The sequence below is a fragment of the Globicephala melas genome, chromosome 3, assembly GCF_963455315.2.
Source record: "Globicephala melas chromosome 3, mGloMel1.2, whole genome shotgun sequence".
Classification (NCBI taxonomy): Eukaryota; Metazoa; Chordata; class Mammalia; order Artiodactyla; family Delphinidae; genus Globicephala; species Globicephala melas.
The window spans coordinates 51997500-52024179 of NC_083316.1; the positions used below are offsets into that span (position 1 = coordinate 51997500).

General features: G+C 38.2%; 1 protein-coding gene across 7 annotated transcripts in view; it reads left to right on the forward strand.

Moving 5' to 3' along the window:
• NLN (neurolysin) overlaps window positions 1–26680 on the forward strand; it is a 100021-nt gene that overhangs the window by 61278 nt on the left and 12063 nt on the right. For all 7 annotated transcript variants that reach the window (XM_030844404.3, XM_030844442.3, XM_030844435.3 and 4 more), the window contains 6 exons: window positions 4983–5118; window positions 7149–7515; window positions 15550–15751; window positions 24427–24613; window positions 25155–25283; window positions 26500–26636. In XM_030844404.3, the coding sequence (XP_030700264.1) occupies window positions 4983–5118; window positions 7149–7515; window positions 15550–15751; window positions 24427–24613; window positions 25155–25283; window positions 26500–26636 (1158 nt within the window). The remainder of the gene's footprint in view (window positions 1–4982; window positions 5119–7148; window positions 7516–15549; window positions 15752–24426; window positions 24614–25154; window positions 25284–26499; window positions 26637–26680) is intronic.

Here is a 26680-nt window from a genome sequence, read left to right on the forward strand (position 1 = left end):
GTTGAATTTTGTCAAAAGCTTTCTCTGCATCTATTGAGATGATCATATGGTTTTTCTCCTTCAGTTTGTTAATATGGTGTATCACGTTGATTGATTTGCGTATATTGAAGAATCCTTGCATTCCTGGAATAAACCTCACTTGATCATGGTGTATGATCCTTTTAATGTGCTGTTGGATTCTGTTTGCTAGTATTTTGTTGAGGATTTTTGCATCTATGTTCATCAGTGATATTGGCCTGTACTTTTCTTTCTTTGTGACATCCTTGTCTGGTTTTGGTATCAGGGTGATAGTGGCCTCGTAGAAAAAGTTTGGGAGTGTTCCTCCCTCTGCTATATTTTGGAAGAGTTTGAGAAGGATAGTTGTTAGCTCTTCTCTAAATGTTTGATAGAATTCACCGGTGAAGCCATCTGGTCCTGGGCTTTTGTTTGTTGGAAGATTTTTAATCACAGTTTCAATTTCAGTGCTTGTGATTGGTCTGTTCATATTTTCCATTTCTTCCTGATTCAGTCTTGGCAGGTTGTGCATTTCTAAGAATTTGTCCATTTCTGCCAGGTTGTCCATTTTATTGCCATGAGTTGCTTGTAGTAATCTCTCATGATCTTTTGTATTTCTGCAGTGTCAGTTGTTACTTCTCCTTTTTCATTTCTAATTCTATTGATTTGAGTCTTCTCTCTTTTTTTCTTGATGAGTCTGGCTAATGGTTTATCAATTTTGTTTATCTTCTCAAAGAACCAGCTTTTAGTTTTAATGATCTTTGCTATCGTTTCCTTCATTTCTTTTTCATTTATTTCTGATCTGCTCTTTATGATTTCTTTCCTGCTGCTAACTTTGGGTTTTTTTGTTCTTCTTTCTCTAATTGCATCAGGTGCAAGGTTAGGTTGTTTATTCGAGATGTTTCCTGTTTCTTAAGGTAGGATTGTATTGCTATAAACTCCCCTCTTAGAACTGCTTTTGCTGCATCCCATAGGTTTTGGGTTGTCTTGTCTCCACTGTCATTTGTTTCTAGGTATTTTTTGATTTCCTCTTCGATTTCTTCAGTGATCACTTGGTTATTAAGTAGTGTATTGTTTAGCCTCCATGTGTTTGTATTTTTTACAGATCTTTTCCTGTAATTGATATCTAGTCTCATAGCGTTGTGGTCGGAAAAGATACTTGATACAATTTCAATTTTCTTAAATTTACCAAGGCTTGATTTGTGACCTAAGATATGATCTATCCTGGAGAATGTTCCATGAGCACTTGAGAACAATGTGTATTCTGTTGTTTTTGGATGGAATGTCCTATAAATATCAATTAAGTCCTTCTTGTTTAATGTATCATTTAAAGCTTGCGTTTCCTTATTTATTTTCATTTTGGTTGATCTGTCCATTGGTGAAAGTGGGGTGTTAAAGTCCCCTACTATGAATGTATTACTGTCGATTTCCCCTTTTATGGCTGTTAGTATTTGCCTTATGTTTTGAGGTGCTCCTATGTTGGGTGCATAAATATCTACAATTGTTATATCTTCTTCTTGGATCGATCCCTTGATCATTTTGTAGTGTCCTTCTTTGTCTCTTCTAATAGTCTTTATTTTAAAATCTATTTTGTCTGATATGAGAATTGCTACTCCAGCTTTCTTTTGTTTTACATTTGTATGGAATATCTTTTTCCATCCCCTCACTTTCAGTCTGTACATTTCTCTAGGTCTGAAGTGGGTCTCTTGTAGACAGCATATATATGGGTCTTGTTTTTGTATCCATTCAGCCAATCTGTGTCTTTTGGTGGGAGCATTTAGTCCATTTACATTTAAGGTAATTATCGATATGTATGTTCCTGTTACCATTTTCTTAACTGTTTTGGGTTTTTTATTTTAGGGCTTTTCCTTCTCTTGTGTTTCTTGCCTAGAGAAGATACTTTAGCATTTGTTGTAAAGCTGGTTTGGTGGTGCTGAACTCTCTCAGCTTTTGCTTGTCTGTAAAGGTTTTAATTTCTCCATCAAATCTGAAAGAGATCCTTGCTGGGTATAGTGATCTTGGTTGTAGGTTTTTCTCGTTCATCACTTTAAATATGTCCTGCCAGTCCCTTCTGGCTTGCAGAGTTTCTGCTGAAAGATCAGCTGTTAACCTTATGGGGATTCCCTTGTGTGTTATTTGTTGTTTTTCCCTTGCTGCTTTTAATATGTTTTCTTTGTATTTAATTTTTGACAGTTTGATTAATATGTGTCCTGATGTGTTTCTCCTTGGATTTATCCTGTATGGGACTCTCTGTGCTTCCTGGACTTGATTAACTTTTTCCTTTCCCATATTAGGGAAGTTTTCAACTGTAATCTCTTCAAATATTTTCTCAGTCTGTTTCTTTTTCTCTTCTTCTTCTGGAACCCCTATAATTTGAATGTTGGTGCATTTATTGTTGTCCCAGAATTCTCTGAGACTGTCCTCAGTTCTTTTCATTCTTTTTTCTTTATTCTGCTCTGCAGTAGTTATTTCCACTATTTTATCTTCCAAGTCACTTATCCGTTCTTCTGCCTCAGTTATTCTGCTATTGATCCCTTCTAGAGTATTTTTAATTTCATTTATTGTGTTGTTTATCATTGCTTGTTTCATCTTTAGTTCTTCTACGTCCTTGTTAAATGTTTCTTGCGTTTTGTCTATTCTATTTCCAAGATTTGGGATCATCTTTACTATCATTATTCTGAATTCTTCTTCAGGTAGACTGCCTATTTCCTCTTCACTTGTTAGGTCTGGTGCGTTTTTATCTTGCTCCTTCATCTGCTGTGTGTTTTCCTGTCTTCTCATTTTGCCTATCTTACTGCGTTTGCAGGCTGCAGGTTCGTAGTTCCCATTTTTGTTTTTGGTTTTTGGGGGGTTTTTTTTGCGGTATGCGGGCCCCTCACTGCTGTGGCCTCTCCCGTTGCGGAGCACAGGCTCTGGACACGCAGGCTCAGTGGCCATGGCTCATGGGCCCAGCCACTCTGCAGCACGTGGGATCTTCCTGGACCGGGAAACGAACCTGTGTCCCCTGGATCAGCAGGTGGACTCTCAACCACTGTGCCTCCAGGGAAGCCCCCCGTTGTTTTTGGTGTCAGTCCCCAGTGGCTAAAGTTGGTTCAGTGGGTTGTGTAGGCTTCCTGGTGGAGCGGACTAGTGCCTATGTTCTGGTGGATGAGGCTGGATCTTGTCTTTCTGGTGGGCAGGTCCACGTCTGGTGGTGTGCTTTGGTGTGTCTGTGGACTTATTATGATTTTAGGCAGCCTCTCTGCTAATGGTGGGGTTGTGTTCCTGTCTTGCTAGGTGTTAGGCATAGGGTGTCCATCACTGTAGCTTGCTGGTCGTTGAGTGAAGCTGGGTGTTGGTGTTGAGAAGGAGATCTCTGGGAGATTTTCACCATTTGATATTACATGGTGCTGGGAGGTCTCTTGTGGACCAGTGTCCTGAAGTTGGCTCTCCCACCTCAGAGGCACAGCACTGACTCCTGGCTGCAGCACCAAGAGCCTTTATCCACACGGCTTAGAATAAAAGGGAGAAAAAGTAGAAAGAAAGAAAGAGGATAAAAGAAAATAAAATAAAGTTATTAAAATAAAAAAATAATTATTAAGAAAAAAAAATTTTTAAGTAAAAAAAACAAAAGAAAATCGGACAGATAGAACCCTAGGACAAATGGTGAAAGCAAAGCTATACAGACAAAATCTCACACAGAAGCATACACACTCACAAAAAGAGGAAAAGGGGAAAAAATAATAAATCTTGCTCTTGAAGCCCACCTTCTCAGTTTGGGATGATTCGTTGTCTATTCATGTAATCCACAGATGCAGGGTACATCAAGTTGATTGTGGAGCTTTAATCCGCTGCTCCTGAGGCTGCTGGGAGAGATTTCCCTTTTTCTTCTTTGTTCGCACAGTTCCCGGGGTTCAGCTTTGGAATTGGCCCTGCCTCTGTGTGTAGGTCGCCGGAGTGTGTCTGTTCTTCGCTCAGACAGGACGGGGTTAAAGGAGCAGTTGATTCGGGGGCTCTGGCTCACTCAGGCTGGGGGGAGGGAGGGGTACGGAGTGCGGGGCGAGCCTGCGGCGGCAGAGGCCAGCATGACGTTGCACCAGCCTGAGGCGCGCCGTGCATTCTCCCGGGGGAGTTGTCCCTGGATCCCGGGATCCTGGCAGTGCGGGCTGCACAGGCTCCCCGGACGGGAGGTGTGGAGAGTGACCTGTGCTCGCACACAGTCTTCTTGGTGGTGGCAGCAGCAGCCTTAGTGTCTCATGCCTGTCTCTGGGGTCCGCGCTGTTAGCCGCCGCTTGCGTCTGTCTCTGGAGCTCCTTTAAGCAGTGCTCTTAATCCCCTCTCCTCGCGCACCGGGAAACAAAGAGGGAAGAAAAAGTCTCTTGCCTCTTTGGCAGGTCCAGACTTTTCCCTGGACTCCCTCCCGGGTAGCTGTGGCGCACTAACCCCCTGCAGGCTGTGTTGATGCCGCCAGTCCTCTCCCTGCGATCCGACCGAAGCCCGAGCCTCAGCTCCCAGACCCGCCCGCCCTGGCGGGTGAGCAGACAAGCCTCTCGGGCTGGTTAGTGCTGGTCGGCCCTGATCCTCTGTGCGGGAATCTCTGCGCTTTGCCCTCGGCACCCCGTGGCTGCGCTCTCCTCCACAGCTCCGAAGCTTCCCCCCTCCGCCACCCGCAGTCTCCACCCGCAAAGGCGCTTCTAGTGTGTGGAAACCTTTCCTCCACAGCTCCCTCCCACTGATGCAGGTGACGTCCCTATTCTTTTGTCTCTGTTTTTTCTTTTTTTTTCTTTTGCCCTACCCAGGTACGTGGGGAGTTTCTTGCCTCTTGGGAGGTCTGAGGTCTTCTGCCAGCCTTCAGTAGGTGTTCTGTAGGAGTTGTTCCACGTGTAGATGTATTTCTGATGTACCTGTGGGGAGGAAGGTGATCTCCGCATCTTACCCTTCCGCCATCTTCCCCCTCTCTCCTCTGATTACTGTGTATTTTGGTTTTTACTATTGTTGTCTATTACCAGGAAAACACCATAATCCTGCATCAGCTACTCCCACTGCGGGCGAAAGTAGCCAAACTGCTCGGCTATAGCACACATGCTGACTTTGTCCTTGAAATGAACACTGCGAAGAGTACAGGCCACGTAACAGCCTTTCTAGGTTAGTCTTCTTTTCTTAATCCCTTGTATATTGCCATTTCTCTTTTTCTGTGACTGTTTTGCTGCATAGTACCAACTTGACAGAGAGCCTCACAACTTAATGTGCCCTTGAGAACATTCTGCTTTTCATTCATGCAAGAGAAATGTATTGGTCACCTACTATACGTTAGATACTGTGCTTGGCCCTAAGAGTTGCTCATTGTTTATATTCCTATTATGGTCCTTGCTTCATTCTATTTGTATCTTGATGGGGATTTTTATATTAATTTCTAAGAAGATGTCTAGGGACCTACAGAGAGAGGATTAGCCTGTTGTATGAAATAAGCTGACAGGACATAAATGAAAATAGAGCATATAGAAACAAAAAAATATTTTATATTCCAGAAGCCACTTGTTAATACATAAAAGAATATAAAATAATAAGCATCAAAATTGTTATCTAATAACTATCTTCACATTCATTTAAAATCACTTTTTCATTAATCTTTTTAAAACCATAGAGCTTATATCCATGACATTTAGTCAGTGACACTCTATCACCCTTACCCCTCTCAATCTCAGTGTCACTATTCCAAGTCACTCTGGTTTTCTCTTTCATTTTAGTGAAAATGGTTGCATAACATAACCATTGCAAAACTACTAATTTTTGTTTTAATCTTCTCTAATCAGAGTTTACCAGAGTATGATTTATTTTTTAACTTTCTCATTGACCCCTTTCAGAGTTTATTCACCTTTAACAACTAGTGTATAATTTTATTAGCTTAAAGTTGGAGATGATTAATAATGTGTCAAAATCAGCATGCAGCCTGCACTTTAGTCCTCTGTGTTCTCTATGGCCGCACCTTGAATTATTAATGTATATGCTGACGTCACATATGACATGTAGCAGGTGTTGTACAAATAGTAGCTATTCATTATTATATAATTCATTTATTCATTCATGAGACATTTATGAAATAACTGCCCTGTATTAGTGTGCGTGCTACACAGTTGGACTATAGAAAGGGCTAAGACAAGTTTCTTTACTCAATGAATTTTCCGCTGAGCGGAAACAACAGAGATGTGAACCAGTAATTGCCATCTGTTCTGATGTATTGTATACAAGAGATTGGCTTGGGGAGTTAATAGTTTGGGTGAGAATGTTTCCTTTAGTGGTGATTGTGTATACTGAAAAATTTCCTTAACAATACCTCATTAACTTAATTTTTTAAAAGCAGTTTTCTCTCTAATCAGAATTACATCTCTCTATATCTTCCATGATTTTCCTCTTTTTGTTTCACAGCACTGCTCAAGCTGCTGCCTTCACCTCACACTATGGGGATGCCCCTTACAGGAGCAATGCTTTTTATCTTACATATGTAGCAAATTGTGGAAAATAAATACATAATAAAAGCATACTCCTTTAGCCAAATACAGTGCAATAGTCAAAAACGGACCACAGTGTTAAATTGCATTATCCATCTAAAAAGTAGAATTGCCATGTCCCAATAGACCTTCTTCATAGGAATGGGATAGTGATTAACTAAACCCATGGCTCTCAAAGGCGATGAACAGTTTTCAGTAATTCTGACCTCAGGTCACACCCGATTTGTTTTCCCTAGGTCTCTGAGGAGCCTAACCTCATTGAAGAATAATCACGTACATGAGTTTAGTTTCACTATCGCTTCATTCCCTGAATTATAATGTTCTTAAGGCAGAGTTCTCTGAGATAAACTTCAGCTTTGTTGATGATGTAAGGAAGTTGTGGCCTGACTTGGGTGGTGCAAAAAAAAAAAAAGAAGAAGAAGGGTGAGGAGCCATAAAATAAATTACCCTGAAGAGAACAGCAGTGCTGTCATAATAAAGCCTGCTTTCCTCTCTCCCTCCCTCCCTTCCTCTCCCCTTCCTTCCACCCTTCCTTCCTTCTTTTTTCCTGATGTATCTGTATTGAGTGTGACAAAGGAGGAAGCACAATGCTAAAATACTGGTGGTATGTATGAATATGCCTGCTTCCAAGAGCAATGGATTGCCAACTTTTCCCTCTCCTCACAGATGATTTAAGCCAGAAATTAAAACCCTTGGGTGAAGCAGAACGAGAGTTTATTTTGAATTTGAAGAAAAAGGAATGTGAAGAGAGAGGTCTTGAATACGATGGGAAAATCAATGCCTGGGATCTATATTACTACATGACTCAGACAGAAGAACTCAAGTACTCTGTAGACCAAGAGATCCTCAAGGAATACTTCCCAATTGAAGTGGTCACTGAAGGCTTACTGAACATCTACCAGGAGCTGTTGGGACTTTCATTTGAGCAAGTGACAGATGCTCATGTTTGGCATAAGAGTGTTACACTTTACACTGTGAAAGATAAAGCTACGGGAGAAGTATTAGGACAGTTCTACTTGGACCTCTATCCAAGGTACTGAGGATCACCGTGTTGGAAGGGACCTTAGGGATTCAACTCCTACCCAGATTAAGATTCTTGTCTTTCATAATTCTCATATGTGATTCCTAGTATAGGGATTAAAAATGTGGGATCTGAAGCCAGAATGTCTGGCTCCATCACTTACTAGGCAGCTTACTTAATTTTTCTCTGCCTCAGTTTCCTTACCTATATTACAGTCCTATGAAATGGGAATACCAATCATACCTGCTTTGTAAGGTCGTTGTAAGGACTAAAATGGTTAATTACATGCAAAGCTTTTAGAAGACTACCCAGCACACAGCAAGTGCTTAGTAGATGTGAGCTGCTATTATCATCACTATTATCATTATCATCATCATTATCTAGGATTGAACCTGGGCCCACGGCAGTGGAAGCACAGAGTGCAGACCACTGGACTGCCAGGGAATTCCCTGCATTTCTTAATTTAAAATTGACTTCAGAATGTTTATTATTCAGGTGATCTGTCTGCCAGTACTCTTAAATCTATGTCCACTCCCTTCAGTCTGGCTGAAAGGCAGCACAGTATAAAGGAATAGCAAAATCTTGGCGGTCAGTCAAACTTGAGTTGGAATGCTTGAGTGACATAACCTTTATGAGTCTCTATATCCACCTCTATTATATGGGAATGATGTTTGCTTTACAGGTTTGTTTTGTGCATTAGACTATATATGCTAATCACCCAGCCTGGGCATTCAATCAGTAGTAAGACTTAAAAATATTATTATTACTGTCTGTAGCATGTAGTAACTATGTACTCCACAGTGTTTCATCAGACATGAAAGGATTTGGATTACTTTCTCTGTAGGCTGCTTTCTAAAACAAAGCCAGCTTGTTGCAGTTTTACTAACTAGGCCAGAGTAAATTATATCAATAGCATCTCTCTAGATCAGCAGCACATGCAACTTCGTAACCTACTGATTTTGCATGACTTCAGGAAGGAGGCTGGTTAACTATTGTCAACCAGACAGGAGGCAGAGTTGTCTGATCCCACTGCTTTATGGACTTACTTTCACTTCTGATATGATCTAAAAATAAACCCATGTCAAATTGGATAAGTCTATTTTTAATTGAAGAGTGTCAGGATACAGTTTTAGGCCAAGAATTCTTTCAGGGGAACTCCTTCAGCATTGGAGCTTCCTATAACTGTCCCCGGATTCTCTTTCCATGGCCAAAGATAGCAAGTCTAGCTACCCCATCCTGCTGTTTCTTTGCCAAGATATAACTGGTGTCTTTTGTGCTCAGAGATCTGGCCATTGCTACCAGCACTCAGGTATGGGGACCAGAGAGTGATGTTTTGTGAGGGTAGTGACCTAGTTAATATTCACTTTCTGTCTCCTGACGTGCTTGCTTCTTGTTTTCTTTGTCTACTTGACTCAAAAAAAGGATATTTGTAGTAGATTAGGAAAGACCAGTTTCTTCTTTTTTTAAATCACGTATCAATTTTTATTCATCAAACACTGAGATTGTCAAACAACAGGAAAAAAACCTCTAATGGTTCCAACATAAGAATGCCAGGTAAGGGCATCTTTTAAAATCACCATCATTTTGGGCTTTCCTGGTGGCGCAGTGGTTGAGACTCTGCCTGCCGATGCAGGGGACACGGGTTCGTGCCCCGGTCCGGGAAGATCCCACATGCTGCGGAGCGGCTGGGCCCGTGAGCCATGGCCGCTGAGCCTGCGCGTCCGGAGCTTGTGCTCCGCAACGGGAGAGGCCACAACAGTGAGAGGCCCACGTACCGCAAAAAAAAAAAAAAAAATCACCATCATTTTATAAACACAACGTAAAAAAGACATACTCTCAGAGTAAGGAAACCTTTGATATTAAATAAATCAAATTTATTTTTTAAAAAGAAAGATAAAAACCCCTCAATGGCACTGATTTTTAAATTGATCGAAAGTCCTTATGGTGTTTCATAATGGACCAAGATGTATAAAATATAACAGGATAAACACCTTGCAGATTAGTTTGTTTTCCCCGGTAAAATAATATTTATAGATCTGTTTACCTGTTTAAAGGTAAACCTGTTTAAATTCAGTCTAACTACATGAAATCATTCCAGAAACACTGATGGACGCATTGAACATCCAGAGGCTGGACTGGCTGAAAATGTTATCAAATTCAGTGCACGGTTTCTGGTGTACATGTCCGTGGGTTCTCTTCCCTTCTCTCCCCTCCTCTGTCTGCCTTCCCTTCCCATGTCCCTGCTCACTCCTAGCTCAGCCTGACACAGTTCTTTTCTGTTGTTGTTGTTGTTATTTATTTATTTTTACTTATTTATTTTAAACAGACTTTATCTTTTAGAGCAGTTTTAGATTCACAGCAAAACTGACCCTAAAGTAAAGAGATTTCCCGTATATCCCCTGCCCCGCACACGCACAGTTTCCCCCATTATCAACGTCCCCCACCAGAGTGGTACATTTGTTATAACCTACGTTGACACATCATTGTCACCCAAATTATATTCGGGTTCACTGTTGATGTTATACTTTCTTGGGATTTGAAAAAACATATATAATGTGTATATACCATTATAGTATCATACAGAGTAGTTTCACTGCCCTAAAAATCCCCTGTGCTTGGCCTCTTCATCCCTTCCCCCACCACCCCAGCCCCTGGCGACCACTGATCTTTTTACTTTCTCCATAGTTTTGCCTTTTCTGAAATGTCATACAGATGGAATTATACAGTATGTAGCCTTCTCAGATTGGCTTCTTTCATTTAGCATTATGCATTTAAAGTTCCTCCATGTCTTTTCATGACTTAATAGCTCATTTCTTTTCTTTTTAGCACTGAATAATATTCCATTGTCTGGATATACCACAGTTTATTTACCCATTCATCTACTAAAGGACATTTTGGTTGCTTCCAAGTTTTGGCAATTATGAATAAAGCTGTTATAAACATGTGCAGGTTTTTGTGTGGACATAAATTTCCAGTCCCTTCGGGTAAATACCGAGGAGTGCAATTGCTAGATTGTATGGTAAGAGTATGTTTAGTTTTGTAAGAAACCACCAAACTGTCTTCCAGAGTGCATGTACCATTTTTGCATTCCCACCAGTGATGAATGAGAGTTTCTATTGTTCCACTTCCCTGTCAGCATTTGGTGTTGTCAGTATTCTGGATTTTGGTCACTCTAATAGGTGTGTAGTGGTATCTCATTGTTGTTTTAATTGGCATTTCCCTGATGACATATGATGTGGAACAACTTTTCATATACTTGACTACCATCTCTGTATCTCCTTTGAGGAGGTGTCTGTTAAGGTTTTTGGTATATTTTTTAATCTGATTGTTTGTTTTCTTATTGGTGAATTTTAAGAGTTCTTCGTGTATTTGGGTAACAGTCTTTTATCAGATGTCTCTTTTGTAAATATTTCCTCACAGTCTATGGCTTGTCTTATCAATTTCTTGACAGTGTTTAATGAAATCCAGCTTATTGATTTTTTTTCTTTCATGGATTGTGCCTTCAGTGTTTCATCTAAAAAGTCATTGCCAAACCCAGGGTCATCTAGATTTCCTCCTACATTATATTCTAGGAATTTTGTAGTTCTACATTTTGCATTTAGGTCTGTGATCCATTTTTGAGTTATTTTTTGTGAAGGGTGTAAGGTCTGTTTCTCGACTCATTTTTTTGCATGTGGACTCCTAGTTGTTCCAGCATCATTTGTTGAAAAAAATGTCTGTGCTCCATTGTCTTTATCTGTGCCTTTGCCCTTTAGTCAAAGAGAAGTTGACTATATTTATAGAAGTATATTTTTAATTTCCAAATATTTGGATATTTTCCAGCTAGCCTTGTTATTTCTAGTTTGGTTCTGTTATTATTGGAGAATGTACTTTATATCCTTTGAATTCTTTTAAGTTGTTTTGATTTACAGCCAACATGTAATTAGTCTTGGTGAATGTTCCATGTGCACTTGAGTATTTGTTTTCTGTTGTTAGGTTGAGGGTTCTGTAAATGTCAGTTAGGTGAAGATGACCAATAATGTTGTTCAGGTGTTCTATATCTGAGCTGATATTCTCTCAGCCTGTTCATTTAATTACTGAGAAAGGAGTGAAGTCTCTAAGTGATTTGTCTATTTCTTCTTTCAATTCTGTAGGCTTTTGCTTCATGTATTTTTTTTAATTGAAGTATAGTTGATTTACAATGTTGTGTTAATTTCTGCTGTACAGCAAAGTGATTCAGTTATACATATATATACTTTTTATACTTTTTTATTTTTTATACTCGTTTCTATTATGATTTGTCACAGGATATTGAATTGTTTAGTATATTTTGAAGCTCTGCTTTTAGTTATACACATATTTAGAATTGTTATATCTACTTAGAGAACTGTCCCCTTTATCGTTATATAATGTTCCTTATTATCTTTAGTAATATTCCTTGTTCTGTTTGTCTGCTATTACTATAGCCATTCAGCTTTCATCTGATTAGCATTTGCAGTGTATCTTTTTCCATCCTTTAACTTTTTACCTTTGCCTTTTTATTTAGAGTGGGTTTCTTATAGACACTGTACTTGGTGCTTGCTTTTTTATCCACTCTAATAATGTTTTAATTGACATGCTTAGGAAACTTACATTTAGTATAACCATCTTACTTTTTGTCCCATCTATACTTTCCCCACTTTTCTGACTTCTTTTGGGTTGATAGGTTTTTTTATGATTTATTTTTGTCTCTACTGTTGGCTTATTATTTACATCTCCTTTTAATATTTTTAAATTTAAAAATTGCCTAAGGGTTTAAAGTATATATCAATATCTTCAATCACAGTCTACCTTCAAGTTATATTTCTTATCATTTGTGCTATCGTTGGCCTACATGTTATTTTCACATATGCTTAACACCCAGTGCGTTGTTAGTATTATTGATTAGTCAACTATTATTCACAGCAATTCAAAATAGATTGTAGTATATCTTCATTTATTATATTTTCAGCACTAATTGCTTTGTTGTTACAAGTTTAGAGTGGTATCACATCCCTTCTGCCTGAAGAACTTCCTTTAAAATCTCTTGTAGTTCACGTCTGTTGGTAATATATACCAATTTTTTTGAGAAAGTCTTTCCTTTACTTTCTTTTGTGAAATGTATTTTTTACTATTTATAGAATTCTGGGTTCACAGGTATTTTGTATCAGTACTTTAAAGATGGCATTCCATTGTCTTCTGGCTTGCAGAGTTTCTGACAAGAGATTGGCTGTAATTCTTACTGTGTTCTTTTTGTGTTCTTACTGTGTTCTGTACTGCGTTCTTTTCCTCTGACTGCCTTCAAGATTTTCTCTTTGTTCCTCTCTTTCAGCAGTTCCATACACTTAGGCATATGGGATAATTTTTTCTTCTTTCTTTTATTGGATGTTTGCTTTGTATTTGTCTTCCTTGGTGTTCTTTGAACTTGTTGGATCTGTGGTTTAGTGTTGTTAATTTTGGAAAGTTCTGAGCTATTCTTTTGGTTTTTGGGGGGTTTTTTTGGCCCACACCACGCAGCTTGCAGGCTTTTAGTTCCCCAACCAGGGATTGAACCCAGGCCCTCGGCAGTGAAAGCGCAGAGTCCTAACCACAGGACCACCAGGGAGTTCCCTAATTTTGGAAAATTCTCAACTATTCTTCAAATATTTCTTCTATCCTGTTCTCTATTCTCCTTCTGAAATTCCACTTACATATATAATAGATCATTTGATATTGTCCTGCAGCTCTTGAGTCTTTGTTTGTTTTGTTTTGTTCTTGGCACCCTTTTAAAAATCTTTGTGTTTTAGGGTAATTTCTATTGGCCTATCTTTTGGTTCAGTGATTCTTCCCATGGCTGTGGGAAGTCTATCAATGAGACTATCAAAGGCATTCTTCATCCCCATTACTGTGCTTTTTATTTCTAGCATTTTCATTTTATTCTCATAGTTTCCAGCTCTCTCCCAAAATTATCCATCTGACTGTGCATTTTCCTCCAAAACCTTTAACACTTAACATTTAAATTATTGTAAATATTCTGTCTGATAGCTCCAACATCTTTGTCATATCTGAGTCTATTTTTCTTGCCCTCTTTGCCTCTTGACATTGTGTCTTTTTTCCTTGCGTCTCCATGTGCCTTATAATTTTTTTTTAAGTCAGACACTTATATAAGACAGAAAAGACTAAGGTAAATAGTTTTTATACCTGGCAGTGGGCACATATGTACTTCTGCTAGGCCTTTAATGTGAGTCTTTAACTCATTCCATTTAGTAGTTGAGCTGGGTTTGGACCTTGTTATTGCTATGGTTAACCTCAGTGAACCCAAAGCTTCAGATTCCTGTATGTGTTTAGGATGAGAGCTTATTTGCCAGAGTTTTTCTCAGTGTCTGTTCCACTTAGTTTGAGGTTGTTCATTTGTGCTGTGCCTTAGAGCAGGTCTCTTTTCTTGCTCTTGTTCCTCTCCCTGCAGTAGACTGCTATTGTTTATTACTGGATGCCTATTAGCCTGGAAAGGTGGGGTGGGGGTCTTTTCTGTTCAGTCTTACCCTGGGTCTGAGGAGTAGACCTATATACTGATACTGCCCCACCCTCAGCTGTAGGTCTGGGCCCAGGATGTTTTCCTGCCCTTCCTTCAGGAGTAGAGTGTTTTTTTGTGTTACCATCCCCCCAGCAGCAGTGGGTTTTTACCAGTTCTCTTAGGGCAACAGGGTTTGTTGCCTTTCCATGAGAAGTTCAAGGCTCGTGTCCACTAGGAGAGAGGTGAAATGGATCTAGGCAATGCTCCCTTCCACCAGGCTTGCATCAGCACTGATTCTTTCCCAGAGCTCTCATCCTGCCCCTGTCTTTTTTGTGTGTACTCAGTGAGGTCTAAGGAGAAGACCCTGCAAATGGATGCAAAATTTCCCTTATCTAATAACTCCTAGTGGTTCCCTATTTTTGCTGGTTCACCATCAATCTTTATCAATTTGTTAAAAATTTTCTTACTGGTGTCTGCAGTGTCTGCCCCAGGTTAAAAACAAACAAACCAAAAACCCAAAAAGTGCTTGTTTCCTTTCTCTTCCTCCTTGGAGGCATCTGTCTTAGATGGATTGTAGGTTGGTTGCCCTTCAACCTTCACTTTCCGATGGGTTCAAGAAAAGTTGTGATTTGCAAATTGTCCAGCATGTTGTTGTAAGAATAGGAGCAATGCCCTTTTCAGCTTTCTACATCTTAATAGGAAGCAGTAAAAAGACTAGTTTGTTTTTGTTTTTATTTTACCTGAATAACTACAGCAGGAAAAAAGTTATGAGTCGCCAAGAAAAGATAATACAGAAAAAGATATACAAATCAAAACATCAAACTAAAAAATTCACACTAAACCTGAATGTACGTTCATGTTCTGAGCAAAGAAAAAAGGAGGAAACCTATCCCTGTAATAAAGTCTAATGGCCCATAGCTTTTGAGAGCTACCATCACTGGTATCACATTGTCCTAGAATAGATGACTTTATAGTATAATTTATGCTTTTTCCAAGGCTAAATAAAAGCATTGTTTCAAAAAAGGCCTGTCTGGCTTATAAAAGGAGCTCATTTAATTATGAGTACTGATTCTTCCCTCCTTGAATAAAAGAACAATATTACTGTCTGGATTTTAGTTTTTATCAGTTTTTTTTAATCAATTTTAACTTTAAGGAAAAACTACCTAGTAAGTCAAACTCCATTATTTCACTTTTGCTTCAACACTATTTAGTGTTTATTGACTCTATCTTTGAAGACAAAAAGCAAGAGCTTGTCACAATAAATTGGACATTCAGCTGTACCCTACTTGTGGTGTATATTCTTAATTCTTATATTAAGATTTCAACAAAAGAAACCTTGGAAATATAACTCATATCAAGTGATAGTGGGGTTTTTGTTTGTCTAGTTTTCATTGTTTCATTTCAACAAAACATCGACCCACTTTGTAAAAGGTGAATTAAATGTTTCAAAGCATCTCCTGTTATCAAATATGGTTAAATGACTGAGAGGGGCCATGCCAACGTTGTTGCTAGAGAAGCGTGTTTGTATCTCACCAACTGTGCTTCTGGTTCCTTAGGGAAGGAAAATATAACCACGCAGCCTGCTTTGGTCTCCAGCCTGGCTGCCTCCTGCCTGATGGGAGCCGCATGATATCTGTGGCTGCCCTCGTGGTGAACTTCTCACAGCCACTAGCAGGTCGTCCCTCTCTCCTGAGACACGATGAGGTGAGGACTTACTTCCATGAATTTGGTCACGTCATGCATCAGATTTGTGCACAGGTGAGTGATTTTTTTTTTTTATGGTAGACCTACTAATTGCTTTTCCAGATTTTTTTTCCACCAATGTCAGGTTTCTCAACATGTTTCTTAACATGTTTTCTCAGAAGCTGAACATGTTCAGAAATTTCATAGGCCTTCTGCAAAAACACGAAATTTTTCTTACTATGTTTTCACAACATACCTTTACTCAGAGATTGATCCACTAATGAAAGAGCTTCATTGAATACCACCCTATGAAAAAAAAAGAAAACTGTCGTTAAGGAAGGGTTACAAATACTGTGTTTTTTCCTTTCAAATCTTTTCCTCATAGGAATTTGGTGTAAGCTTCAGAGATAAACTGTGCTATAATCTGTCTCTTCTGCTTATTAATGCTTTGTTTAGTTCAATGGTTTTCAATCATCCAGACTCTGTACTCCTTTTTTAATAATAAATATTTTGTAACACCTTCCTTTACTAGCCTTCAATTAAAATCACAGATAGCACAGTATAACCATGGGGAGAATTTACTAAGAAAGAGAATGTGTGTGTGCAGCGGATTGCAACTAATTTCTCTTTATTTTTAAAAATGAAAAGTGTATTTATTCTAAACTTTGTAACATAGTCCAGTAAACTAGGCCCACACTATTCTAGGATGAACCATATGAACATGCCAATATTTAACCGCTGTTGACATACGAAAACATCTAGTTCAGTTGTTCAGCCTAACAGTTTAAAAACTGATATTTACAGAAGTAGAGGGACAGTTTTCCAAATTTGAAATCTCCATGAATCTCTAAAGATGAACTTTTTAGAAATAACCTCTTTATCAGAATAGTTTTAGATTTACAGAAAAGTTGCAAAGACAGTACTCCTCACCCTGTTTCCCCTACTGTTAACATCTTAGAGTACATTTGCCACAACTAAGAAGCTAACAGCATTGGTACAGTACTCCTAACTAAACTCAACACTTTATTTGGATTTAACTAGTTTTTCCTTAAAGGTCTTTTTCTATACAGATAATTTTTTTTTAATCTATGCAATATCCTCACTGCATAAAAGAAAGCATTTTGTTTATGTTTTTCAAATTGTAATGCCTGGGCATGGCTGTGTAGTAAGACATAAGGAAGTAGTCAGGTTATACGTGAATGACCCCGAATCTTGCAGCAAAAACTGCAGACTGATACTTAAGCGGTTTGTTTTGTCCATTCAAGTCCAAGAATGGTATAGCCAGTTGTCTTAGTTCAGATTGCTATAACAGAATACCATAGATTGGGTGACTTAAAAATAACAGAAATTTCTCACAGTTCTGGGAGCTGAAGTCCAAGATCAAGGTGCTGGCAGATTTGATGTCTGCTGAGGACCTGCTTTCTGGTTCAGAGATAGCACCCTCTCACTGTGTCTTCACATAGCGGAAAGGAGCTCTCTGGGATCTCTTTTATAAGGCACTAATCCCAGCCATAGGACTTCACCTTCATGACTTCATCATCTCCCAAAGGCCCCACCTCCTACCATCATACTGGGGGTTAGGTGTCAACATATGAATTTAGGGGTGGGACACAAACATTCAGGCCTCAATAGTGACATGATTTTCCAAAATGGTGACTATCTCTTGGGACACTTCCAAATAGAAAGTAATCTTACTTTGATTTACACAATTGATTCTAGTAGTTAGAGTCTTGGAAACTTTAAGTGTGCAAAAAAAATTTTGTAAAAATATGTGTAATGGAGTTAGTTTCTAGGCTCACTTAATTACAGATTTTTCATTGATATGAATGTCCAGCAGGACATATGAATGACATGCAGAATAGGGGACAATTTTTCATTGTCTTGACATGTGCAGTTCAGTCCTGGACATCCAGCATCCCACCCCCAGAGCAGCCCCTAATCATTGTAATAACCAAAAATGTACCCACTCTTTTCCAGAATACTACTATCACTTTTGTTAAAAAAAAGTATTTAGTTCTTTCAACATTTTATCTTTACATCCTGGTGTTTCCATGTTTTATTTTAAAAAACAGAGGGGACTCTGGTATGAATCTATTCAGATAAATAAATCCTAATATACTGATATAGCCATTTCTACTCTCTGTTTAATCCAAGGAAAATAAAGCTTTCAGAATAACCTAAATTTTCTTTCTTAGGTAATTTTAAAGTCTATTTTCACAGCAATAGGTTTCCTGAAATATTTATTTTCCATCAGTGTTCATTCTATGACTGACATTTCCTTTAATTAGGATAAGTCTAGGTTCCATTTTTCTCAAGTGTTTTTATGAATAATTTGGGAAAGTCAAATATTTTTCTTAATTTCAGACTTAGGTTACTTAGATTATCTAAGATCTTAGTTATGTATTTGTACACAGATAAACAATAGTCTGCTTTTAGAACAGTGGATCTTAACTTCTTTGGATCTGAGAAGCTATGAAAATATGATTTAAGCTATAGATACCTCTTCCAGAAAAATGCACATTCACTTATACAGTCAGATTTCTACCTGGAATTTCAAAGGGCACACCGACCCCCTGAAGCCCAGACCATACTGAATTCCAAGTTAAAAACTGGGTTAGAGCAGTTTCCTCCTTTATTTGGATGTTGATTATCAGCTAGTGATTTCTGAGGAAGTAATTTGGTGTCTTAATCACATTTATTAAAATAATACTGATCCTCAGATACGGTTTTCCATGCTTTTGATGCGTGTTCTTGTTTTCAAACACAGCCCTCTTATAACCTTAATATTGTATGCTTATCATGTGTTCACGATACAGTTCTCTACAACTCTGTTATTCTCATTATTTCTTATATTAATTTTGATTCTTTGAAATACTCATTTTAGTACTGGAAAATAACTGTCCTGGTATTATTTCATTTTAAAGCTCTGTAACTCATGAATGAAATGTATATACATATATATATATAAATGAACTATATATGAATATATAATTATATATATGACTGAACTACACACATGAATATATATGAATCAGTATGTATACTGATATACTGATGATAATATATATACTGATATTCTGCTGATAGCATATTTACTGTTGATCAATATATATACTATGAACGAAATATATGTATGTTTCATATATACACATATATATGAATCAGCTATATATATGAACATACAATTATATATATGACAACTATACATATGAATATATACATGAATCAGTGTATATACTGATGATGAATGATGTCTCTTTCTTGAAACAGTAGATTATATTCAATTCTTAGAATTTGCCTAACCTCCTTCTTGAACACAAAATGTGTCATACAGATGAATGGTGTATTAGTACAGTCCCTTATCTGGTCATCACCTAATGACATAATCTTCGAAAGATCTCTTGTTTGTCTGTTAATCCTTTCAAATGTCCTGTAACGTTTTAAGATCTTTTAAAGTAATGTATTTGAAACCAGTGATCACTGCTTTTGTCTTAAAAGTAACAGATGCAGATCCATATATTTGCAGCTTTATAATGATTTCAAAACCTTTTGTACTGACCTAAAGTAGATGGCAGTGAAAAAGGGGTTTAATAGTTTCTGTGTTCAGTAATACTTCTGACTTATCTGAGAAATATATAGTGAATTTATAAGTTTGCCATACATATTCAGTAGATTGGTTTTAAGATATGGCAGCCAAGTGTTTGAGTTCTCCACTGTGGCAGTTTGCAAGTTTGATGACCAGAAGAGCTTGCTAGAGCTTGTCATAGTAATATTTAAATATGTCAGCAGGAACATCCAGTTTTCAAACATGTAGATGGACTAGTTCAAGGTGTCTATCTCATCATTCAAGAGAATGAGTTTCACTCATATTTTTGTGTTTACACTACAGCGTAGATAATTTTGAAGATAGCAGTCAGGAAGTGGCATCCTTAGTATCTGTTCCTGTTTCATGGCTTTATTGTGGTTTGGGCGTCAGTAATCGCTGGACTTTCGAACTTCCTGTAGAAAAGAAGAGTAATGCTTCTTAACAGCCTCCATTGTGATGTCTCTGTGTTGGTTGTGCATTAAGAGCAGTAATGAGTTTTGGACTGTTAGATATCGTTATTTTAAAGCAACACATGAGAACCACAATAAAGCCTTATTAAAGTGAAAGAAAAACTTCACATTTCAAATAATCTGTTAATTTCATCTAAAGACTAGTAGAGCATCTTGTCTGCTTTAAATATTGTGGACTAGATGCTGTTTTAAATAAATGTAGCCTATATCAGTTAGGAAGGCACCCTAGTGTTATGAAAAGAGCACTGGATTAAAAATCATCCGTGTATTTGTAGGCCTGGCTATGTGACTTTTGGCACGTTTTCTGACCTCCTTGGGCCACCTCTTTTTTCTTATTCCTAAAATAAGAAACAACAACAGTTCTCATATCTGCTTCCCTAGAGTGCTGATGAGATTAAATAATGTGTGGAAAGGTACTTGGGAAAGAATAAAGTGCCATACATGTTTGAAGTGTTCTTGTAACTATGCTTATATATAATTCAGCTCTTTTGAAATCAATAAGTAGCATACAGGTCATAATTTGAGACGGGGGAAAAGATTGCCATGAGGAAAAGCATTGTCACTTCAGATTTTAAAGAGTTCACAAATGCTTACCCTCCACGGGTTTTGGGTGAAGATCTGTGGAAGGTGATTGGAAAACATCACATTTGTATTTTTGTTTTGTTTTAATGATTACCTGCTACTTAGAAGTTTGATTCCTGGAGCTGGAGCAGAATGAGCACTTTATTTATGTATTTATTTATTTTTGAAAGTATCCTTTTTTTTTTCTTTTTGTCCGAGCCACACAGCTTGAGGGGTCTTAGATCCCTGACCAAGGATTGAACCTGGGCCTTCGGCAGTGAGAGCACAGAGTCCTAACCACTGGAACATCAGGGAGTTCAACAGAATGAGCAGTTTAGAGTATTGGCAAAGGTGGAAGATTAGATTAGAAAAATCTTCTGCAGATAATGTGTTGCTTCACATGTCTTAAATGATGGTGGTAATACTGACCTGTGGAACTATAGGGCTGTTGTAAAAGTTAACAAAATGTTATTCAGGTTCTCTTTATTACTGTTTTCATTGCCAGTGATTGCTAGGTATATGTGAAGTTAAAAGTATGACCTTTAACCTTCTGTTTATAGCAAAGCCTAGGAGACAGTGGCACTTTTTTTCTCCAATGACTTGTTACTTAAACTTCATCATCCCTGGATTTAGGGGTAGATCAGACAGGGGACATGGAATGACTGCTAAGAAATCAATAGGGGATCATCTCAGACAGCCAAGGTCCGCTCTCCTGAGCCCTGTTCTTTTTCCTCAGCACAGTACACTTATTGACTTCAGCAACTGCCTTTTCTTTGAGCTGAGATTCGCTTTCATGAAAATAATACTTTAGTTGTAAATGCTAAAAGCAACCAGTCTCAATTAGAACAATAACCCATATAGGATTTGGTCTTTAAAGCTCGCATAACTTTTTGAGCTTTAGTTTAATAATTTTGCTCCAGCTCTCACTGTGTTGTATCAATTGAGAAATTAATCTCTGTAGCATCAAGTCATTTGTTGTAAAAATCTATAACGGAGTATATTTTAGGCATCCGACTGTCTGTTTTAAAAGATAATATAGAAAAGTCTCATAGTTTTAGACAACTTTCTTCCTCTCGAGAACTTCTAACTAAACAGGAATCTAGTTTACCTTGTTTTCTAGGCTTTTATTGTCAAAATATTTCCTGCAGCAATAATGCTTATAAGGTACTGTATTCAACACCATTGAATTATTCATGTTGAAAACTGTATAAAGTACTTCTTGGGTTCTTTGGAACATACAGTTGAAAACTGGGGAGTGGTATTTGCCGGCTGGTCATCAATGAGTAATGGAATTCAACAGCCAGGCTGTTTTGCACGTCAGGCCCCCATCAGGCTGCTGGATCCTAAGACTTGCCCATGGTTTCCTTGTGGACGTACACAGTGACTGACTGTGGGTTCCTTAGCATGTTCAAATTTAGTTATTTGCTGGAAATTGAGCTTTTGGATTTTGTAAGTTCTTTGTCCTCCTCATTTGAAAAATATTTAAATGGTATTGCCCAAAGGGCACACGGAGAAGCAGCATGACTTTCGGGAAATTAGTAAGCAGTAGAGTAATTTTTGGCTTTTACTCCTAGCAAACATTTCCTTTTGTTCTTTAGAAGACATTGTTGATCTGTTCATTCATGTGCTGTGCTCTCTCCCCAACTACAGGGTGGCTTCAGAGAGAATAAGCCCTCTCTTCTCTACTCTGCGTGACAGAATTGTATTAATTCTCATTTAATTTTAACTCATGAGTTATTCATTTGTTCATGTTTTTCTAGGTTCTGAAATACCACTGCCACCACCAAATACACACATACATTTTATTGTTATTTGGGGTTGATTTTCCCTCTCATCAGCAAATACTAACCAAAAAATGTTCACACAAGCAGGATATACAAAATTTATATTTTTTTCAAAATATTGTACAGTGATAGTTGATGGTGTGATTTTGTCTTTATTTACTTATTTTACAACTATAATATTTAGAAAGTTATGCAGTTAGTATTACAGAATCCCAAATCCAGGATAGATGGTTACAGAGGCTGGCCTTTACACCTCAATCTCATGTTTGAACTTTGAAAAATCTTCCAGTATATAGAGGAAATCAGATTTTTAAGGAAGCACACTGAAACCTCGCTTTTACTATTCACATAAAGGCAAGTTTGATATAAGACTAGATCCAAGATGATTTCATCAATTTGTCACATCGTAATTTAGCCTTTTTTTCTTTGATTTTTCTCTGAGATAGAGCGGTATAATAGCATTTGTGGTTAAAATTGGGGTTCTGTAGGCCGACCACCTGGTTTAAAATCCTAGTTCTACCATTAATCTCAGTATACCTCAATTTCCTTATCTCATAAATGGAGATTACTGTGCTTTATACAATTGTTTTGGAATTTAAATCAGATAATCCATGCAAAGAGCCTAGCAAAATGCCTGACACAGTAAAGTCTCCATAGATGCTGGCTATTATAATTATTGTATAAAATTATTTTATCTATCATGTTGGATGTAGTTATTTTTAGAAGATTATATACAAGAAAGTGGCAAAATACTCAGTTTTCTGGAGCCCTTGACTCTTTACCTGTAAGAATTTTTTATGGGGATAAAAAATTATTTACCTGTCCTCAAACAGAGTTTACCTCATTCCAGTGCCTAGTGAATTTAGTTTCCCTTGGCCCTTCAGTAGTTGCAGATCTTCATATCTAGAATCAGCACAATTATAATAGGAAGTCAAGGAAAACATTTTTTTTCATAAAGAGAGGAAGGCAGAATGTGAGGTGGCGTTGACATCTGTGCCTCTGCCCTGGGCCAAAAACAGAATGGTTATTTGCTTCTGATTTGGCAACCAGTCTGCTGCCTTCTCCAGTGGTTAAGTCGCCTTCCTTTCCCTTTCTTCCATTTAGAGCCCCAGGGATGATGAAGTCAGAGAGAGAAGACTGGGATGTGAAGCATCTAAATAGGGAAACAGGACAGAGGTTCAGGGAAAGATAACAGAATAACCCCCATTCTGCTGCTGACCCAGTTGGGTAAATGCTAAATATTCCTCTGCCAATGGCAGTTTTACATGAGTTCTCTGGACGGTGTGAAGGTTGAAAAACACCAGCCTGTCTAGTGAATTCCCATCTTTCTGCTCAAGAGCTTTCTAACATCTGATTCAACAATTTACTAAACTTTCCTTTTTTAAATAAAACTTTTTTTTAATGCTTAGCCCACACCCTCAGAATAAGTCCTTTATTTTTACAGTGGGTACTTTAACTTCTGAGTATATCAGTTGTTTCTCTTTTCTCATAGCTGCATTTAACTCACCTCACTTGCCAACTCTTATAGTGCTAAATCCCACTGAAGGGGCTTCTTGTTTTAAGGTAACATCTTCTACCCAATCTGAGAGGTACAGCTCTGGCTTTCTACAACACGGTTGTCTTAGAAACACTTATTTAAAGTTTAGAACACAAAACACCACACACATGAAAAGGGCATCTGTCTGTAATGTTGTAATTTAACTCTTTAACTGATTTAGATGGAAACTTGAGTAGTTAAATAATAGACTGATGAATGCCCCAGAAAGGCATGTATTGAGTAAACAAAGATATGCAAATAGAAAGGGGAGCTAGGGAGAGATTTGTCTTAGATCTCTTGGATCTCTTCATTTTTAGTGGGAAATTCCTTTCGGGTTTTGTTTTGTTTTGTTTTGGGTCTTTTTGGCCGCCCTGAGTGCCTTGTGGGATCTTAGTTCCCCAACCAGGGATCGAACCCGCGCCCTCAGCAGTGAAAGCGCAGTCTTATTAACTGGACTGCCAGGGAATTCTAATGGGAAATTCTTTTAAAATATTTTTACTTTCAAAGCTTAAGGCTTCTTTTAACTTAGACTGATTTTTTTTCAGTTATGATTTCTTAATGATTGTTCCAAGTGTGTTCTGTGATTCAAAAGAATGAAATATTAGTTTAATAAAGGGTATTTGGGGGTTATTTTTCAGGCTGCTTGGCTACTGTGTTTTATTTGCAATATAAATTTGAGGTTATCCTAACCATTCAAAGAAGCAGTTGACTCTGATTCTGATTTAAGTTTTGGTGAGTCTTAATTATAATTCATCATATATGTAGTTTTCATTCAGTGCTTTTTAAAAAAGACCTTTATGTTTACTTTTTAGACCGACTTTGCACGATTTAGTGGAACAAATGTGGAAACTGACTTCGTAGAGGTGCCATCACAAATGCTTGAAAATTGGGTGTGGGACGCTGATTCCCTCCGAAGACTGTCAAAACATTATAAAGATGGAAGCCCTATTACAGATGATCTGCTTGAAAAACTTGTTGCTTCTAGACTGGTCAACACAGGTATGACTTATAATTTTAGAAAATAAGCTAGAATTGCTTAATGGAGAATTGGTGGCATCTTTTTTCTTTTTTTCTTTTTTTTTTTTTTAGGTAAGAAGTGGATTTATTTAGAGAGATACACATTCCATAGACAGAACGTGGACCGTCTCAAAAGGCAAGAGCGGCACCAGAGCATGGGGTCGTCTCAGAAAGTGAGAGCGGCCATGAGAGAAACACACTCCACAGACTGAGTGTGGGCCATCTCAGAAGCCAAGAGGCCTGCTGCATCTTCTTCTATAGAACTTATTTCGTCTTTTGTAATGATAGTACCCCCAGAGTGTTAATATGGGAAGGGAAGACTGCTAAGTATATTGGAATACTGAACCCTGAAATTATGTCCAAGAAAAAAAAAATACATCTTTTAAATCTTAAATAGAATGAGATGTCTTGCTCCGATTTTGCAATGAGTACTACAGGAATCAGTTTTTGAAATCTATGATGTATGATTAGAACACGTAGTTCTCTCTTCTCCAAAACATGTCCAACATTCTTATGTTATTAGGTCTCCTGACCTTACGCCAGATTGTTTTGAGCAAAGTTGATCAGTCTCTCCATACGAACACTTCGCTGGATGCTGCAAGTGAATATGCCAAATACTGCACAGAAATTTTAGGTGTTGCAGCTACTCCAGGTACGTAAATACGACCACTAAAAGTTCACTCTTCCTGTGAAGCACAGGGTATACTCCTCACACTGCCAGAGAAGGTAGAGTTTGTCAGGCAGGTTGCCTAACATAATTTGCTTCTGATTTCTGAAATCAGACCATGACTTTCAGGTCAGCATGCTCTGTCCTCAGAGTTATCCTGTCCAAATGTGCTTGACGGGGAGGCGGCGCCAGCTTTGCAGCATTTTAGTGTGATCAGGCGTGAGCAGTCGGCCTCCACCCCAGAGCAGAGAAAGCCACTCCCGTTTGGCAGCACCGCCTGGCTCTGCCCTCCCTGTATGCACCGTGACTTCCCTAGGGTTTCGGTAAGATGTTGCCAGAAGGGGCAGTTTGAGAGAAAGGCGCAAGCTTCTACCTTGTGTCTGATTCTGCTTCTGAGGTCAGTTAAGGCAGTTTGACCAGCAGTTTCTAACCTGGTATTATTTATGAGATTTGTGTGAGTGGGTGGGAGATGCTCAGACATATGCTATGTTACATTTATATTTGTGTATTTTAAGCAAACATGTAGCTGTACGTGTATACGTAGTTGGAAAGGTGAGTTTTTTCTATCAAAGAAATTGTTGTTTAATTGAATCAGTCACATTTATACCCATATTAAAGGTCAGAATAGCCCATTGAGTTCATCCAGGCTCCTCGCTTCCTTTTGTGATCTGTTTCTAGTAGACTGAACAGCAACTTTGTGCCTCAGGCCACTTGGACAAAATCCTTTTGTAAAGTAGCCCTAGAGGTAGATTGAATTGTTAAGACCTTTTTAGCTCTTCACGTAAAGAGTTCTTTTTCAGTAATTATGAACCTCAAATAAGTGCCATACTGATACTGTTTCAGATATAAATAGGTGTGACAAAGAGTAGGCTTAATATTATTAGAGTATTTGTAAGACACATATGTGTCTAAGGGATAAGAAAGGAGCGAGTTGTCTGATAGGTGTGGACAAAGCCTCTGAAACTATTGTTAAGCATTCCAGAGCTTAGGGCCGAAACCAGCTCTGAGGCGGAGCTGTGGTAGGAGAGAAGTATGTAAACATCTTGGCCAACGGCACCCATAAACCCAGGGAGTACTAGAGGTGAGGACCTACCACTATCTCCTCCCACAGCTGGACTCCCCATAGGGAAACCTTAGCTAGCTGAGACCCTGCTATTTAACATTTGCCATCACACTGATTGAAATGTATCTTTCTTTAAAGGCACAAATATGCCAGCAACTTTTGGACATTTGGCGGGGGGATATGATGGCCAATATTACGGATATCTTTGGAGTGAAGTATTTTCCATGGACATGTTTTACAGCTGTTTTAAAAAAGAAGGGATAATGAATCCAGAGGTATTGTATTTTTTTTCCTCCTTTTGTTACTTCTGTAGTTGCCC